This window comes from Triplophysa dalaica, chromosome 17, assembly GCF_015846415.1.
Source record: "Triplophysa dalaica isolate WHDGS20190420 chromosome 17, ASM1584641v1, whole genome shotgun sequence".
Taxonomy (NCBI): Eukaryota; Metazoa; Chordata; class Actinopteri; order Cypriniformes; family Nemacheilidae; genus Triplophysa; species Triplophysa dalaica.
The window spans coordinates 11,304,907-11,322,231 of NC_079558.1; the positions used below are offsets into that span (position 1 = coordinate 11,304,907).

Sequence of the window (17,325 nt, forward strand, 5' to 3'; positions counted from 1 at the left end):
TGATTACTCTCATTTCTCTCCCTCTCTCTCTCTCTCTCTCTCTCTCTCTCTCTCTCTCTCTCTCTCTCTCTTTCTCTTTCAATCACTCATTCCTGACCTCTTCAGATGTGTTTATATCCATCCCCTTGTTGAGCTGGTCCTGAAGGGAAGACACCATGGCATTGTTTCCCGGTACCCTGTAGATGCCAGTATAATCCAAACCCATCTCCTCCACCAGACGACAGCAGGTCTCCACGATCTCTGGAACGAACTACACACACGCACATCACAAAAATGAACAAATCTCTATTTTATCTTTATACCACCTATCAAACCTTCTTTGTTGCTTTTGCTTGAACAAAAATGTGATAAGCCTATCAGTAATTTCTTTAAGTGTAGTTTCCACATTCTTACAGACCTTATTATTGACAGCAGGCGGGCAGTCCTCCAGCCTAACCCCGAAAGCTTTTGGACCGTTTTTTTTCCCCTTTTTCATGATGTTAATACCCCATGGAGCCTTAGGGGGACCAGTCTCATCTGAGTTGAGAGAAAAATAAAAAATTGAGACAGAGAAATGCAAAATATGCAAATCCACAGCGGAGCGTGGATGAAGGGGCGGGGCTTAGCGCCTGAGCCTGTTTGTCACGGTTTAGAGAATTCACCTTTCCCTGGGGCACGGTTCACTCCTGTGTTTTCCGTCTTTGACAGGAGGAAAGGTGGCATCATGCGATGGATCCTGGGAGAGGTGTCTGGTTTATTGCCCGTCAGACTGCAAAGCGAATGAGATTTATATTAATGTATATAGACTTACTATTGTGATGGGATTTATAGCTGGTCGTTGACAAAATATTGATGCATCACCACACCAAAACAACCCTTAAGAGTAAAATTACCTCTGCTTCCGATAGTCATTTAGCTTCTTATTGATGAGAGCCTGCCTGGAGAAGCCAAGTTCCTGTGTAAAAGCATCAAACAAAGGTCTGACACTTGCTAAAAACAATTTGATTTTTTCCATGTATTTATTTTATTTCATTTCCTTCTAATTTACCACAGATTGTGTTTTATGCGTATATTTCAGGGCTTTTATATAAAGGGTCTACGCTTTAATACGTATATGACTTCCAGACAAAAAAGCACAAACAGAACTTAGTCTCTCTCAGTTTTTGGCCACAGACCTCACTGTCAGACTTGCTGTTCTCTCTGATGACTCTGATCCAGCTCAGCATGTCGTCACGGTCCTCCGCCTGCAGAAGATACTCGCAGAAGTCCTGCGTGGTCAGCCGCAAAGTGTGCTTGCGCTTTGTCTCGCTGTAAGCGATGTCGATCAAACAGCCGCGAATGCTGATTGGCTGCTCGTCCTCCGCTTGCCCGTGACCTCCTGCTCCAGCTGCGTGAAGCACCGCCTCCCGTTTGTCCTTGTAGAGGAAGAGGGACTGGGAGCGCAGTACTGAGAAGACACGCTTCCATGGTCGCATGCCGCCGCCCACTTTCTGTATAAGGCAGAAAGAAATAGATGCAATATTTAAGAATTTCACACTGATTTTCACCTTGGTTTATTGTCATTTTTAACTAGTGGCTGAGAAATTTTGGGGGTAAGCGCCACTTAAAAGTATAGTTCACACTAAAATAAAATTGTGTCATCTTTTATTCACCCTCACGTTGTTCAAAACTTTATGTGGAACACAAAAGAAGATGTTTTGAGAAATGTCTGAGTGTATTTTTGTCCATATAAAAGGAAGCCAATGGGGGCCAGTGTTGTTTGGTTACCAACATTCCTCAATTATTTTATTTTTGCAGAAAAAGACAGTCACACAGCTTTGGATTGACATTGAAATTTTCTTTAAACTAGTTAAAAAGCCATCCAACCTTCAAACAACATTGTGTACTTTTCACCAGGGAGAACTAAAATGTCTAAAATCTAGTCACATAACAAAGTAGCAAGATTTATGTGATTCTGTCAGACCTTTCCCTTCTCAGTGAGTATCTGTTTATAGTGCAGCCAGCCGTCTTTCCTGATGTCACTGAGAGTGACGCTCCCTAGTTCAGATGTTGAGTGACGTTTACAGCGAGCATCCTCGGCTGCTCGAAGACTCTCCAGGGACTGGTCAAAAAACACAAGAGACATTCCATTATACATGATCTAACAGATGCTTAATATACAAAAAATGACTGTTTGAGGTTGGGTACAGAACTCACTCCATCTGCAAAAAAGCTTTTGACTCTTTTTGGTAGTCGCCTGTTAAAAGAAAAGACAATATTGTTAATCACACATTTTTAACTTCAAGAAGTTAGCTTTTATATGACATCTTATTTTTAAACAGGCCTAAGTTTTCATCAAAGCCATAATTTTATTCTTAGTATTCACTATTTTTTATTGCTTATGAATGCAAATAGTATGTAAATCTGTATATAAGCTAGATGTGTGTTTTGTACAAATTTAAGTGTATACTTTCATATAGATGGTTCATGACATTATATTATTAATTATATATTACGGCTGTACTTGTGAAACCTAGCAACTCCATATTTTGTGATTTTTATTTTTTTATTTTATTGTTTATTGCCCTTATTATCATTCGCTCTTTATGTTTGTCTAACCAATAAAATGTATTAAAGAAGTGCTTGTTAACTTTGACAAAACAGTATTTAATTATTTAAAGGGGTCATATGACATGGCTAAAAGGAATAATTGTTTTAGATGTAATGTGTATACACGATTTAAGATTCAAAAACGCTTTATTTTCCCCATACCGTGCATGTTTGTGTCGCGTCTTTGCCCCACCTCTCTGAAACACGCAGACTTTTTACAAAGCTCATCGGTCTGAAAAGCGAGGTGTCCTGTGATTGGCCAGTTAACCAGTGTGAAGTGATTGATTGAATACTGCAAGAATGTGATGGAAATGTGACGCCTTTTACCATATTTGGAACATCAGTTTTCAAAGCAATTGTACAGACAGGTACGCCCACCTCACTTGCGTACACATTTGAGCTGTCTTATTCAAATTATACCACAAACTGAAATAGATTTGTGGGGCTACGGTTACACGATGCGTGTGCCCACAAACACATCCTGCTCTCAAAGAATCTACTAGGAATGTTTTTTATAAAGCCATAAAGTTAAGCACATGGGTACAAAGAGGAAATTACAAATACAATATTTTGTGCTGTAGTTGTTCCAGAGAGTGAAGTTGTGATATTTGTGACAGTGCTGTGACAGTCACCATACTCACGAGAAAACACTCCCCTCCTCCCTGAAGGTGTTCAGACCCTCATCACATGACTTGGAGCGCTCTGTGGTGATGGCCAGCAAGTAAGAAGAGCGACGGTTATTTTTGATATTGCCTGTTGACAACAAACAGTGAAGTGAGAAAAAAGAACATCAAAAATTAAAAAAAAAAAATTGTTGATGGACACAAACACATAAATGGGGAATACGGATTGATTTAGAAAGATGTAGGAGATTTTTTCTTCAGGCACTTTTATGTCCGTGGGTAATTTTTTTGATATAGCATATTTTTAAATGTATAGTCACAATGTATACAATACAACAATCTTTTATCTTTTTCGCAGCCTGTCAAAATGTAAACATACATGAATATATTTAAGAAAAATATTACAATTAATAAACATTTATATATTTATATAGTCTTTAATTTTATATAAGCATTTTTTAGTATCATTTAGACTGCGAATCTTGTTATATTGTATTGTCTTTTTGTTGAATGTCTGCACTAAAAGCTTCCAACACCAAAGAAAATTCCTTGTGTGGACTTGGTAATAAAGCTCATCTTATATAATTTCAATTACTGGTAAAAATGAATAAATACATGATATTTCCTCAATATGCATACATGCATGCGTATGTGTTTAAAAAATACAAAATAAACATGTACAGTACATAGACATATATTATGTACACACAATTTTTATTCTGAATGCGATTAATCGCAATTAATCATTTGACAGCGCTAATTTTAATATTTGCTGTCTGAAAAAATAATTCACAACCCTAGAAAATATAATTATATTATTTGTTTATTTATTTTAATATATTCTCATAATTTTTACAAGGTACCCACAGTAAAATATTCTTCATGCTTCAATTTTTTTCAATAATTTTGAAATCTTAATCATTTTGTTGACTTATTTATTGTGAATTTTAAATGCTATGGTTCACAATGCTGTTAAATACAATACATAATTTAACATGTGAAAATGACACAATAGTGTGTCATGAATTACTCACTCTTGTTCCAAATCTGTATAAATGTCTTTGGTTGAACACAGAGAAAGATATTTGGACGAGTGCTTTTAACCAAACAGTTCGTGGACCCCATTGACTATCATAAAAGGAAAAATAATAGTTGTAGTCAAAATTGTGTTCAACAGTACAAAAAAATTATAAAGACATTTTTCCTTCTGTGGTAGCCAATGGTGTCCAAGAACTGTTTAGGTACAAGCATTCTTCCAAATATCTCTCTGTGTTCATCAGAACAAAGACATTTATACAGATTTGGAACAACTCGAAAGTGAGTAAACGATGACAGAATTTTCATTTTTGGTTTAAATATCTCTTTAATACATGCGTGATATTTTTAACTCCCCAGAGCAAAAAGTGCCTATAGTTAAAAAAATACAGATAAAAATTGTTATAATGCTGCCCCAATTACCTAAATATATTTGGAAGGCTGTGAAACTTGTAAAAACTTACCAGCCATTAGTAATATTTGCCAAAATTTGGCTTGATAGCTGTTAAATTTGGAGCCTGTGTTGATGACAGATGTGAAAGAAAATGATGGCCGTTAGAGACACTGAATGACAAAGACAGAAGACAGACATTTATATGAAATGAAGCGTGAAGTAGAAAAATTAAAGGCGAGAGGGTTAGATCTGATAACGCTACTCGACTGCATGACATGCAGCGATCTCAAGAAGACTGAAAGTTTGAAAGATACAAGTGATAAACACGATGAAAGACAGCGATGTGTGCAGGACAGTTATAAGTGTGACAGATTATGGTTATGAATAAGACAGATGAAAAGTGTGACAGTGAAAGAAACTGGACCGCCACCTAGCAGACATCAGTAATAGATCAAGACGGTGATACCAAAAGACCGTACACATGCATGAGTTCTAGAAAACCTACTAAAATGAGACAGAGGGGATTGTTGGAGGAAGAGGATCTTACAGAGGGACACAAGAGGCCTCTGTGAACTGAATTTGGAATGGCGGGGAGGGACGGAGAACTCACTGCAGTCTGTGTAGAGGAGGCTGGTAAGGGGGGAGGTGAGGATGGGAGAGACAGGGCTGGTGGTGTGAGCAGATGCCTGGCACAGGCTGCTGGACACCACAGAGGATGCTGGCACATGGCGGGCACACAGGTCAACACTGGGACTGGTGGGCTCATCTATCGGAGGAAGTGAGAGTTAGAAGGGTGAGGGAGGTTTTAGTGGGGGATGTTGGGAAATTAGGTAGCTCTCTGTCACCAGTCTGCTTCATAGGACAACAGACAAAACATATTAAGTCTTTATGTGTTAGCTATGGATTAAACATTCTAGTTATGATGAAGATCTTTGTAGCAGGGAGTATACTGACCCGAACAAACTATCATACGCATATTTCAGAAGGAACACGTGTTTATGCTTACACTCAATATTTTTGTCCTGAATGCGGGGGGAATTTTGTTACTTGCATTCAGTGATACTGACCTATGAAAGGTATGGCAGCCAGGGACTCCTGCTCCACGGGCGGGGTTGGTATGCCACCGTTGGTTTGGTGAACGGGGTCTTCTGTCCGTGAGGTTGGAGTTGTTGCTGTAAAGGGTTGAGGTGAATCCACAGGTAAAGCATAGTGGTGGTGTCTCACACCATGAGGGGTCTTTCTGCCCGTGGGGGGCTTTTGTCTGAGGACCACCTCCTGAATCTGTGACTGAAGCGTTTCGTCTATAAACCCAACAACCCCTGTGGCTGGTCTCGTTGAGTCCTGGGGTTCCATTGTGGAGGACACTGACAAAGAAGAAGTCTCACGCCCCGATGAGGGTGCGCTCTCCGGCGGGCTGGTTGTCCAGCTGAGGTGAGGTCCGCTGTACGACGGGTCCCTAAAGGAATGAGACTTTTGCATAAGATGGCTGGCCTTTCGGCAGAAGGAGGGGCTGTAGCTACGATATCCCACCGTCTGATCGTCTACAGTCTGTGCAGGTAAACGTCTGATGTGTGACTGAGATCCTACCTGCTGTTGCTGAGCCTGACCTGAGCCCCGCCCCAAGGGTGCGGTAATGCCCGCCTGATGATTGCCCAGGCCGGGGCGCTCCTCAGCCCTCATTGGCTGAGTGCTCTGATGTGGCCAGGGTGTCCTTTCATAACGGGGCGAGATTAGAGCAGAAGCCTTTTCTAGAGTCTCTAGCGAACGACCGTAACTCTGCTCATAGGACGCATATGCAGCCAGTAAGTTTTCTGAGCAGGACCGCCTGGAGCTGTGACCGCCAGACATCCCCGATCTACCCAGCCCGTAACCGTCTGTGTGTTGCGAGTGGTTGACCCCCATCCCTGCGGTGTAATGAGGCAAAAGGGTGTCGTGAGAAGCACTGTGCCGCCACCCGCCATAAGGACCTCCCAGTCCGAGTTCACATAACCGGTCTTGAGAAATGCTACGGTGTTGATGGGACACATCGAGGCCCGGACGATCTGCTTGACTGTAGTACCAATCAGATAAAGCCTGGTGGCAAAGTTCGCTGCGGGCTTGGGGAAGACTCCCTTTTCTGGGATGTGGAAGTGTGGCGGAGGCAATAGCTGCATTGTGGTTGGCAAAATGGAAGTCTAGTGGGTTCATTGTAATCCCTGCAGATGATGAGGAGCGGGAACGGTGGTGTGTCAGTCGATGATGGCTGGGGGATACACGCTGAGTCCCTACGCCCTCTAAGCAATGTCCGGTGATCCCAGAGATGTCCCCTACCGTGTTTATGTCCAGAAGGGGGTTAAGTTTACAGTTCACGTTGTCAGGAAGACTGTGGTTCGGGGAAGTGGTAGTGGGTTTGCTGTTTGGGTAGCAGACTGGAGGAGGTTCGGGAAGGTTTTGGGCTTCTCCAGTATATGGCTCATTTCCTCGCAGGTAGGCATCTTGAGAATACACCTGTATAAGAAGAACAGGGTTATCTGAAAAGAGGCTTACCTAAGGATCAAAATCAATTTGAATATAGAAGACAAAAGACAAGATTTAGTGCTGTTAGAGTTTATATCAGAGCAGAACATTTAGTTATGGATGTGCACTTCTGCTTAAAGGTTTATGGTCCCTCGTATCCTTTTTCCTACCACACATTAAAAAAATAGTCAACTCTTTAGAACTATGAAATAATACCAAAGTAACTATGGGAGGTATGTTCTGACCTGGATAAGAATGGATATTCGTATTTTTTATTTAAAGCAACAATAATACAACGTTCCAATTACTGTCCTACAGACAATTCTTTTTTTGACATGTTGATATAACACCATTTTTGATATACTGTATTTGACATTTTAATGTGAGATTTTCACTTTTTTCATTGTTGGTTCAACCAGTGTACTTTTGTTTTTTATTTACACTTTTTTTTTTTTTTCTTGTATATACTGTAAAGCTGCTTTGATACTATGTCTGTCTTACTAATCGTAATCGTGTTTCAATTTGTTGCCATCCAACAATTATGAAAACAAAATAATCGAGGTAAAACAATTATTGTGTCACAATCCGTTTTGCAACTATTATTTACTGTATACATTATTCATTTGAATGAATGCATTTATTTTATCTATCCAAGTAATATCAATCAAGCAGCAGTTGGGTTGTTTTGATGAAGTGATAATGTAATAATAACAAAAAAAGCTAACTTACACAATTAAACACAATAAAAACATGATTTCTGATATGTATCTGTTTTTGCAAATAAACTCTTTATTTTTTATAAAGGTTTAATCCAGTGTTAAATTAACAAGTAATTTATTTACAGATAATTTATCTATTTACTGACTGCGTCAAATGATCGTGATATCAACATTGGGCAAAATAACTGTGATTATATTGTTTTGTCATAATTGAGTAGCTCTATTTGATACAATGGGATATTGTTAAAATCAGTATAGTAACACATTTTTATTGAATTTAAAAAATACAAAATAAATAAAAACATTTTAATATTTAATACAATTTGCAAAAATAAATTTTGGTATTTAATCAACCATCTGTTTGAGGCATCACCATGCTATTTAAACAGTATTGATTGATATCTCATCTATTCTGGGCTCTTATGGGCTGCTTTTCCTTCATTATTTGGTCCAATTTATCGGTTTCAAAACATTTTACAATAAAATTTGTAATGAATGAAACGTAATGAATTTCAAACATTCAGACATGCATTTAGATCAAAGCGGTTTAAGGTCACAATAAACATTTCAGTCAATGACTGTAAACCTTTGAACATTAGTGTACATGGGGGTGTTAGGGAAAGGGTGTCAGAAGAAAAGATGAAAGATCATACTCACACTTACCAACTGTAGCACATCCTCATCTTTAGGCATGATGGACAACTCAAGCACATTTTCACTGAACAAACAAATGAAGCCATGAAATACAAATTCACAGTTGATCGACCCACTTCTCCATGTTAGTAAGGTCCCATAAATAACACTTAATTAAACTAATCTCACCTGTTCTGAATCAGTGCTATGACCTGAGAATATGTCTTCCCCAATACACTCTCTCCGTTCACTTTCACCAACCTGTCTCCTGCTCACAAAACACAGTTTTATAGTGAATGTTTATTGTTAAGTTAGGTGAACAGACATAGTAAAAAGTGCTCTTCAAATATGGAACGATGTTCCCGTACCCTTGCAAAGTCCTGCCAAATGGGCTGGACCCTTCTCTTTCACATTCTTTACAAAAATGGTGTCCATCGGCTCCAGACGAGATCTCTGACCTCCTAAGGGGAGCATAAAACAATCGTCCAACAGACCGCAACTCAAATATTAAGATAATGATGATATTTCAAGGTTTTGATTAACCTACCTTTGCCATTGCCATTTTCCTCATCCTGAAAAAGAGAAGAAGTTACTTTATGGTGCTTTTTAATAAAACACACCACTAGGGGGCATAATTCAATGCAGGTTAGTGATTTCTAGCTGACATATATTGTTTAAAACATCTTGGAGTTTACACAGAACATTACCAGGGTGTTTTCGTGTGGTTGCTAAGTAGTTTTTAGTTGGCAGGGTGTTACTAGTCCAAGTCATAACATCACAGCCAATGGTGTTTATAGAATTGTGCTCTATTGACTATTGATTAATTATTTTATTAAATTTTATTATTGTTTTTATTTACAATACACATACCCACAAATACATAGAGCTGAGTGGGCAGTTGGTCTATAGCTGTGTGTAAGCTTTGGGGCTTCGCTGACACGGCTCATTCCTAACACACACAGACAAAAGCAAAGAGCTATGCAGCCCGAGACGCGAACGCCTGCCTGTCCGGAACCTCTCGGTGAGACTGAACTGGGGACCCGAGAGCCAGGAGGGGGCTCTGGGGTAAGTTAGAGGTAGATAGGGCACTGCTCATGGGGTGAACAAGGGTTAAGTCTCTGTCACGTTTTTCTCAAATAGCCTCTTAGGCTAAACATATTGGTGCCCCGTATGACCTGCTTTCTAATCGCACGTGTCTGAAAGATTATATAATATCTTTATTTTTATTGTTATTATTGTTTAGCTTATTATTTTTTCTGATTTTTTTTAAACAAAACGTAAACTCCCAAAGTTACATTTGTGCTATTTCAGCATTTATATTAATTAATTATTATTATAAATTGCACAAAACATAAAAAGAAATGAGTAAGTGACCCGAAAATATTGAACGGTTTGGTATCTGATGTTAAATGCGACCAATAGGTTTATAAGGAACAGGATTTTGAGTTACAAAATAATTGTGGGCGGGGCTACCCAGCATGATACATTGAACAAACAACCAATAAACTGGCAAAATATCCTAATATGTGAAATGATGTCCATGTGCAACTGTTTAGTGAGCAAAGCAATAAGTAAACCATTATTTCTGTTACCTTCTGATTTGTGTGGAGGGCAGAATCTGGTGGATAGACGATGAAGTGCCGTAGCGTGAAACCGAAGCCCTGAGAGTTTTTCTGCAGCACCACCGTACGGGGACCCTTCCAGGCCACGCCTTGCCCTGAAAGGGGTTGAGCGTTCTGACTGGATGACAGCCCTCCATCTTTTTGGCCTTTCGCCTGTAACAAGCCAAAGCAACATGAGAAAATGGATATGAACATCCACAAGTCAACTTCTCAGAATGTTATGAAATAATATGTTCAGATTTGATATAGTTCACCCAAAAATTCGGTCATCATTTATTAGGTCTTTCATACCTGTTTAAATTACTTTCTTCCAAATATCTTTCTCTGTTCATCAGAACAATGTTAGCATCTGTGACATTAACTGCCATAGAGGAAAAATTTAACGGTAGACAAAAGTGCCCTAAACTGTTTGTTTTCCTAAATTCTTCAAAAAATATCTCACTTTGTGTTCAACAGAACAAAAATGTATACAATATTTTTTTCCTACTATGGTATTGGGCCATGTCACAGAACTGAAAATGGCTAACATTCTCCCACATATATTTCTCTGTGTTTAACAGAACAAAGACATTTATTCAGGTTTGAAACAACCTGAGGGTGAGTAAATGATGACTTTTTCCACTTTTGGGTGAATAATCCCTTTAAGATGACCGGAGAGGTTTCCGCTCTCCATCATAACGTAACAAAGGATTTAATGGTGAGTAGGCGTGTGTTTTATTTATAATGTTCATTTCGGTAAACTCCACCCACCTTGAGGGCATGACCTCTTTAGACAAAGTAGAAGTGAGGAATGTCTGAGGAATTTCTATTCTAAATGGAGATGCTAAAATAAACCACCACATGGGACTTAAAAACAATGCAGGAGGCAAAAATAAAAATGAATACAGCAGGTCCTGTTGTAAAATAAACCAAAGCAGATGGGCCTTGCATCAATGAACACCCATAATGTAAAAATGTGTGAATAAAGGTTATCTTTGACTCCAGGTCATATGACAGAAAGTCCGTTCACACCAAGAACAATACTTAAAAAGTGAACTATAACGCTAACTATATTAGCATCCACACCAATGGATGATAATGTTGTTTATTCTAAGCTTGCACTGTGCAGTTTTCTTTTAGGTTCAGTTGGGTTTATTGATTGATTTCAAACCACTATCTTACCCCTCTGCCCACCCACTTCCTCTTCCCGTGGCTCCATTCCACAAGACCTCACCCCAGCATTCCATCACCTAACACACCAGGCGGTGCTGCAGTGCCGGAAAACAACAACAGGAAGTGGAAACTCTAAAGCAGGAAGTGCAGTACCTCCCTTAACTGGCCATTAAGGGAATCCTCTACACTCCAAAAATAATCCTGACTAATGGAACTTTTCATCATTTAGATAGAGACCTTCTGTACACACACCACTTAAAAAACTTTTCAGCACTTCCCATAAGTTTTTGCGGCACTTTCTTAACTTATGCATACTTTTTATGTCTCCTAGGCAACACTGCTACACTGTCCATCTGTCCTTGTTCTCTCTTCTTTTTTACAAAGAAGCTCATATGAAATATAGTATACATTGACTACTATTGTTTCTGTTTAATATTAATATTTGTGTATTTTTTTCTTCAATAATGTTTTATAGCAATTTTCAGTAGTGACTTAATCTCTGTGCATGACTTGTGTCAGGTCAAGTTTTATAAAATATCTTTAAATAAAAACTTTATTTTCAAGTTGGTCATCACTTGGTGACTACTGTAAATAAAAATCCAATTGAAGATGTTATAAAGATTAGATGATGATTAAGGAACATTTTGAAATAGCTTTTATTTTTATATGTTTAGCTTTCATGTAATAGTTTTTAGCAATTCTGTAATTTTTTTTGCTTATTTCTATTTTAATTAATTTTTTATACTGCTATTATAAATGAATTAAGTTAATTTCAAATTAAATGAATTGTAAAAAATATATATATATTTTTGATATATTTATTTAAAGGTTCAGTGTATGAAATTGAGTGGCATCTAGTGGTGAGATTGATATTTGCAACCAACAGCTCACTCCACCCCCCCTAAAGCACTATGGTGGCTAACACACGACTAAGATGTCGTCACATTTTTGCTTCTTTGCCGATGGAGATAATGTGTGTATTTACACGTTCTGTAGTGCAGTTTGTCCTATTAGGGCTACTGTAGAAAAAACCTAGTGAATTCCATGCAAGGAGATCTGTGGTGTGTGTAGACAGACAACAGACAGACGCGGACAACGACGTATAAGTATAAATGAAAACTGACACGTAGGTTACGGCATAGAGGCTATGGCGAAGGTTCATATGCAGAACTAAAAATCGGGCTCTAGGTAAGCTCTTTATATGCCTATGAACACATATAGTAGTTGTAGTTGTATATTGTATTGCATTTCTGTCAATAGACCCAAATTACACATAGCAACTAAATTATTTTAGTGCCTCTTTCGTTTCAAGTTTCTCAGATAATATTTGGGCCAATATTGTATTCGATTGGCAGAAATATTTTAATAGTTCAAGCAATTAAAATAACATTACAACTGATCATAAAAAGAAAAGGACATGCTGGGAAACAAACAAGAAGTGGAGTAAGAAATAGAGGGGGATACAACTAAAAAAAAAAATGTGATGAATGTGTTGCTTTGAAATGACAGGATGCCTCAATACATTCCAGGACCAGCATGTCACACTCTAGGGATGATACACACATGTGTTACACATGAGTGATACACATCGGTGTTAGATGACATTCCAGTGCACAACAACACACCATCAGTCCTTACTGATAATACGAACATTAGTTTGTAATGTCAGTTTAAAAGAAACCAATAACAGCCCTCAGGCATCTGACCCATTTCTCATCTGCTTGGGAGAGAATCATTCAGATAGATAACACTCTCGATATAAAAGACAGTTCAGTGGTCAGCTCAACGGTCCACGTTCAGGGATAATAGAAAATGCAACACACATCTGCGAGAACGTAGAATGCATATCATGAGTCACTCCTGCCATCACACATACACACCAAACACAAATGTTTACTGCAGGCATGGGAGCCACTCTGAATCTTTTCCTCTCCGCTGGACTCCTCTGCAAGCTCTCCTTTTGTAAACCACGGTACGTGCAGAAACAACCACAGCACACTGAAACATCTAAACGAAGCTGCATTTTTAAAGTCTGAATGCAAAGCCGGTGCCAAACACACCTTTTTGAGACACATACAGTACATACATAGTGACACGACACATAAACAGAGTCAGAGTTTAAAAGCACTTTGATTAAAGAGATGCTGAAACATAAAGGTACACACGATCACGAACAGCTGTTTGTGTAAAGATCTGATAGGAATACTTCATGTTGTTGAGATTTGCATAAGATGTGTGATGTCACTGTTTACCATCCCGTCGCTTCAGCATCAAAGATGTCAATCATCTCTTACCCTTGTTAAATTCCAAAGCATTCTGTTGATTCTTTTGAGCCGTGCCAGATGTGGTTGGTCATCAGCGCTCCTAAGAATCGCCAACCATATGCAGCGGGGCTCTGGGTGGCTGCAGTCCACTCCTACGGATACTTTAAAACACCATTCCTTACCAGATGGAGCTGGGACACTGGATGTGTAATGTTTGACTGAGCACATAATCAGTCATACTATTGGCAACCGGGCACCAGATCCACCACAACTGGGTAAAATGTCAGCCGGCAACCGGGATTAAGCGAAATGGCATCAAAAGCCATTCCTGGTCGTCACACCAAAAGGATCCATTTCCACACCTTCATACTGGTTTCTTCAAGAACTTACTCCAGAATTCCCAATTCAGTCATTTTTCATTTTATAGCATTCCCTTACAAACTGTTATCTTACATAAAACACAACCGTGTTGTCACCAGATGGATCTGTTCATAGCTCAACATGTGATAAGTCAGCAAAGCTCTGTCAGACTGCTTTCCATTCATAAACACAAGTCACCTCCCAAATGAATCTGTTGCGTTCCTTTACAGGGTCCGCGTGTGACTCACAGCCTGTCGGAGGTCTCCCCTCCCGCAATCTCTTCAATCCTCAAGTGGACTGAACCATCAGCCCTCAGGTCTGTTGGCTGTTGTATGCCACAGCCTTTAGAAACGAAAAATGCCACCATTGGGGTAGAAAGGGAATCTAAATGAAAAATGTCAGCTTTGAAAGGCTGACCAGTAGTTTCCGATGATACATACGGTCCACTTTGTCTATTTTGATCCTCAACTGGCATGATGTCCTATAGATTTTAACAGCAGCATCCCCATCCTTTGCATTTCCAACTAATGAGTAGGTTTCCAGAGCAAAGTTGAACACTGTCCCAAAGCATAAGTCGTCATATCTGTCAGCTTGGTGTGAACTCTGCCAAGCACACAACTGGGGGGGATTCAATCTCTCAATCACTCCACCTCTCTTTCCTGATCCACTCTTTAGCCATCCCGCTTCATCCTGCTGGTGGTGTGATGGAGCAGCTCTTTCACACTGGCACACTCTGTCTCTCTCTCTCTCTCTGGTTGACTCGTCCTGCATCACTGTCAGCTCATTTTAAACTCAGAGACCTGGCCGTCACTGCTTGTTTCCTGCTAAACTACCAAGCACACACTCAAAATTAAGCGTGTACGAGGGTGTATGTGCATAATCGAGCCATCCCACAATTTATTGCTTTTTGTATTGGCATCGGTGTGGTAGAGAGAAACACTTTTCATCTTACTGTAATGAAATTGTGTTCAACTCCATATTAAATTAAAGTTATATTAGCAGATTCTTATCACACGGTTATCCTGGCCTTAAAAATGTACTGTAACCAGTTTAATGTGATATCCATTGAAATTAATGAAATAAATAAACAATGCTATCTGTCAAATTTATCATTAATTTAGTTTATTTTGTGTTTTATTGTATGGTATGGTTATGAATCACTGTCAAAATACAAGCGTAGGGAGGCAATGAGAATTCTGGTATATTTTCAAAAACTCTTTTTTTACTTTTTTTAAATTTCATTGATTCAATTAATTATTTTGCTATAAATAAACAAATGCACTGATAACACTTTGCAACATTTCAGGGTTTATTTTGTGATCATGTGACTGGCTGACTTTACAATATGGCTTCCCATCACTTGTGACAGGATATAGTATATTCAATGTTTACTTTGTTTCTGTGTGATAAAACACTGGTACAAACAGGAAAAAACAAATGCTTATTCATTGGCTCCAAATAAGACAAGAAAAATCACATCTTACATAATCAAACTCAAATGGTCAAGGTTTGAGTCACGTTATGGACAGAAATATAAAAAATATTGTCAAATGGAATAGACGGCTGAACGATGCTGTGATCTCAGAGAAAGGAAAGGATGGACGGATGGAGGGATAGATAGACGGTGACATAGAGTGACTACACAAACACAGTCGCTTTGACAATACAGGCGCTGACATAGAGGAACAATGAGACACGTGGGACTGATCGGTGCTGGCGGATTAAACACACACACAGGCTCACAAACAGAATGTGAGCAAAACTAGAATAATTTATTCTCAAATGTCTGTGTTCATAAAGAACTCAATACAGAACAGAGGCAATTTAATGAATATGTAATTGCAGTTAAAGGGCACTGGTGGGCATTAGAGCATAGAAATCTTAGAAAGGAAAACCAGTGTACTGCATACAGTGCACATTATACTACACTCTCACATTATCACATGACCTCATTATACGCATCAGGCACCTGGTTATCAAAGAAATAAAAATGGCTGTTTAGGTTTTTGAATCCAATTTGCATGAAATGTTGTGACTACCTCCAGACTGATCGAATAATGACATTAAATTACTTTTTTTCTTTTTTTTACTTTTTTTCTCCACGCAAATGAAAATGAAAGGTCAAGTCGAGCACACTGCATTGTGGGATACAGTATTCTCTGCACAGAGTGCTGCACTCCACATGGCCGTAGTTTATAAAAATTATTATTAATAGGAATCAAACTAAAATAATTGCATATCAAAAATTATTGAAGTATTGCAAATTTGCATGTCGCAATCGTTTGCAATAACTGAATGATTTGAATATCTTACAGTTATGCATATTCAAAGTTTAAGGTGAATTCATGACAGCAGAGAGAATGTCGAGACGGACGTGAGAGAGAGTAATGCTTTTTTTTCTTTTGAAGCAATTGAAATTAAAACTGTAAGGATTTACTATATCACATATAACATATTGCATTATCAAGCAAGTTATTGTATAGCGATATGAATGATGTACTTAGATGTCATACACTGATCTGTCTTGCGCAGCATACCTATTCTTTAACTTAAGTACATAAAAAGGGCACTTAAAGTGCTCATAATATGGCCATCTAAAAAAAACAAAAAGGTGTCTTTTCTGTAGTCAGCAGACTTATAAAACAACAAAACCAGCTCTTGCCATTAGATCCATGCTGTAGTGTATGCTTGGATTCATTAGTGTCACACTTACTTGCATAACCACATCAATGTGAATCCGAGGAAAGATCCCCGAATGACCTATATTTAGTCATCTGTGAAATTGTTCCAGGCTAAAAATAAAGCTTCATATTTCCAAACAAAATCTCTCTGCCCCCTCACTCCTCTGTATACCAGAATTGCAGATGTTCAGTCAAAAGAGCTAGAAGTATATTACCCAGACAACCAATGACTGCTGTTTGACCTCTTTTACTGACATTGAATGATTGTGATTATGACGTAACCTCATCTCCAAACTGGGACCAGTGATAAATTCAGCTCAATACTTGCAAATGATTTAAAACAATGTAATTCAGATTCAATCACATTGCAATAGGCCTGAAGCCATTTAAATGTGAATTCTGTGACGATAAACTGAATCTACCTTACACAACAAGTTACGTAATCTTAATTCGAGTGGAAAAAATTATGGCACACCTTAGTTACTCTTACTAACACTATTAAAACGACAAGTAAATCCAAAAAACAGTTCTTAGTGTTTTAGAAAACTGACTTAACAGTGTCATACGAAAGCAGCATTTTAAAACGCATGTTTCAACATGTAAACACGCTGGCCATGCGCAAACAAATGTAAACAGTTGTATATGGACATTCAAAAGTTGGTTGTTGATGACAGTTAGTTACTAGCCACAGACCGACCTGTACAAAATTAACATGATGGCAAGGAAAAGCAAGGATCCCTTCGCATGAATAACGTTGGATGAGGTAATCCATGTTTTT

General features: G+C 38.6%; 1 protein-coding gene across 5 annotated transcripts in view; it reads right to left on the reverse strand.

Annotated features, from left to right (window-relative positions):
• The window catches only part of arhgap23b (Rho GTPase activating protein 23b), a 39,684-nt gene that overhangs the window by 5,602 nt on the left and 16,757 nt on the right, over positions 1 to 17,325 (reverse strand). For 3 of the 5 annotated variants that reach the window (XM_056771174.1, XM_056771172.1, XM_056771176.1), the window contains exons 2-16: positions 10,061 to 10,243; positions 9,016 to 9,040; positions 8,837 to 8,929; positions 8,658 to 8,736; positions 8,493 to 8,553; positions 5,688 to 7,107; positions 5,231 to 5,386; positions 3,210 to 3,321; positions 2,176 to 2,215; positions 1,943 to 2,080; positions 1,155 to 1,469; positions 873 to 934; positions 642 to 748; positions 398 to 516; positions 98 to 250 (exon numbers count right to left, since the gene is read on the reverse strand). In XM_056771174.1, coding sequence (XP_056627152.1) covers positions 98 to 250; positions 398 to 516; positions 642 to 748; positions 873 to 934; positions 1,155 to 1,469; positions 1,943 to 2,080; positions 2,176 to 2,215; positions 3,210 to 3,321; positions 5,231 to 5,386; positions 5,688 to 7,107; positions 8,493 to 8,553; positions 8,658 to 8,736; positions 8,837 to 8,929; positions 9,016 to 9,040; positions 10,061 to 10,243 — 3,063 coding nt within the window. The remainder of the gene's footprint in view (positions 1 to 97; positions 251 to 397; positions 517 to 641; positions 749 to 872; positions 935 to 1,154; positions 1,470 to 1,942; positions 2,081 to 2,175; positions 2,216 to 3,209; positions 3,322 to 5,230; positions 5,387 to 5,687; positions 7,108 to 8,492; positions 8,554 to 8,657; positions 8,737 to 8,836; positions 8,930 to 9,015; positions 9,041 to 10,060; positions 10,244 to 17,325) is intronic. The other 2 variants (XM_056771173.1, XM_056771175.1) reach the window with 2 other exon arrangements.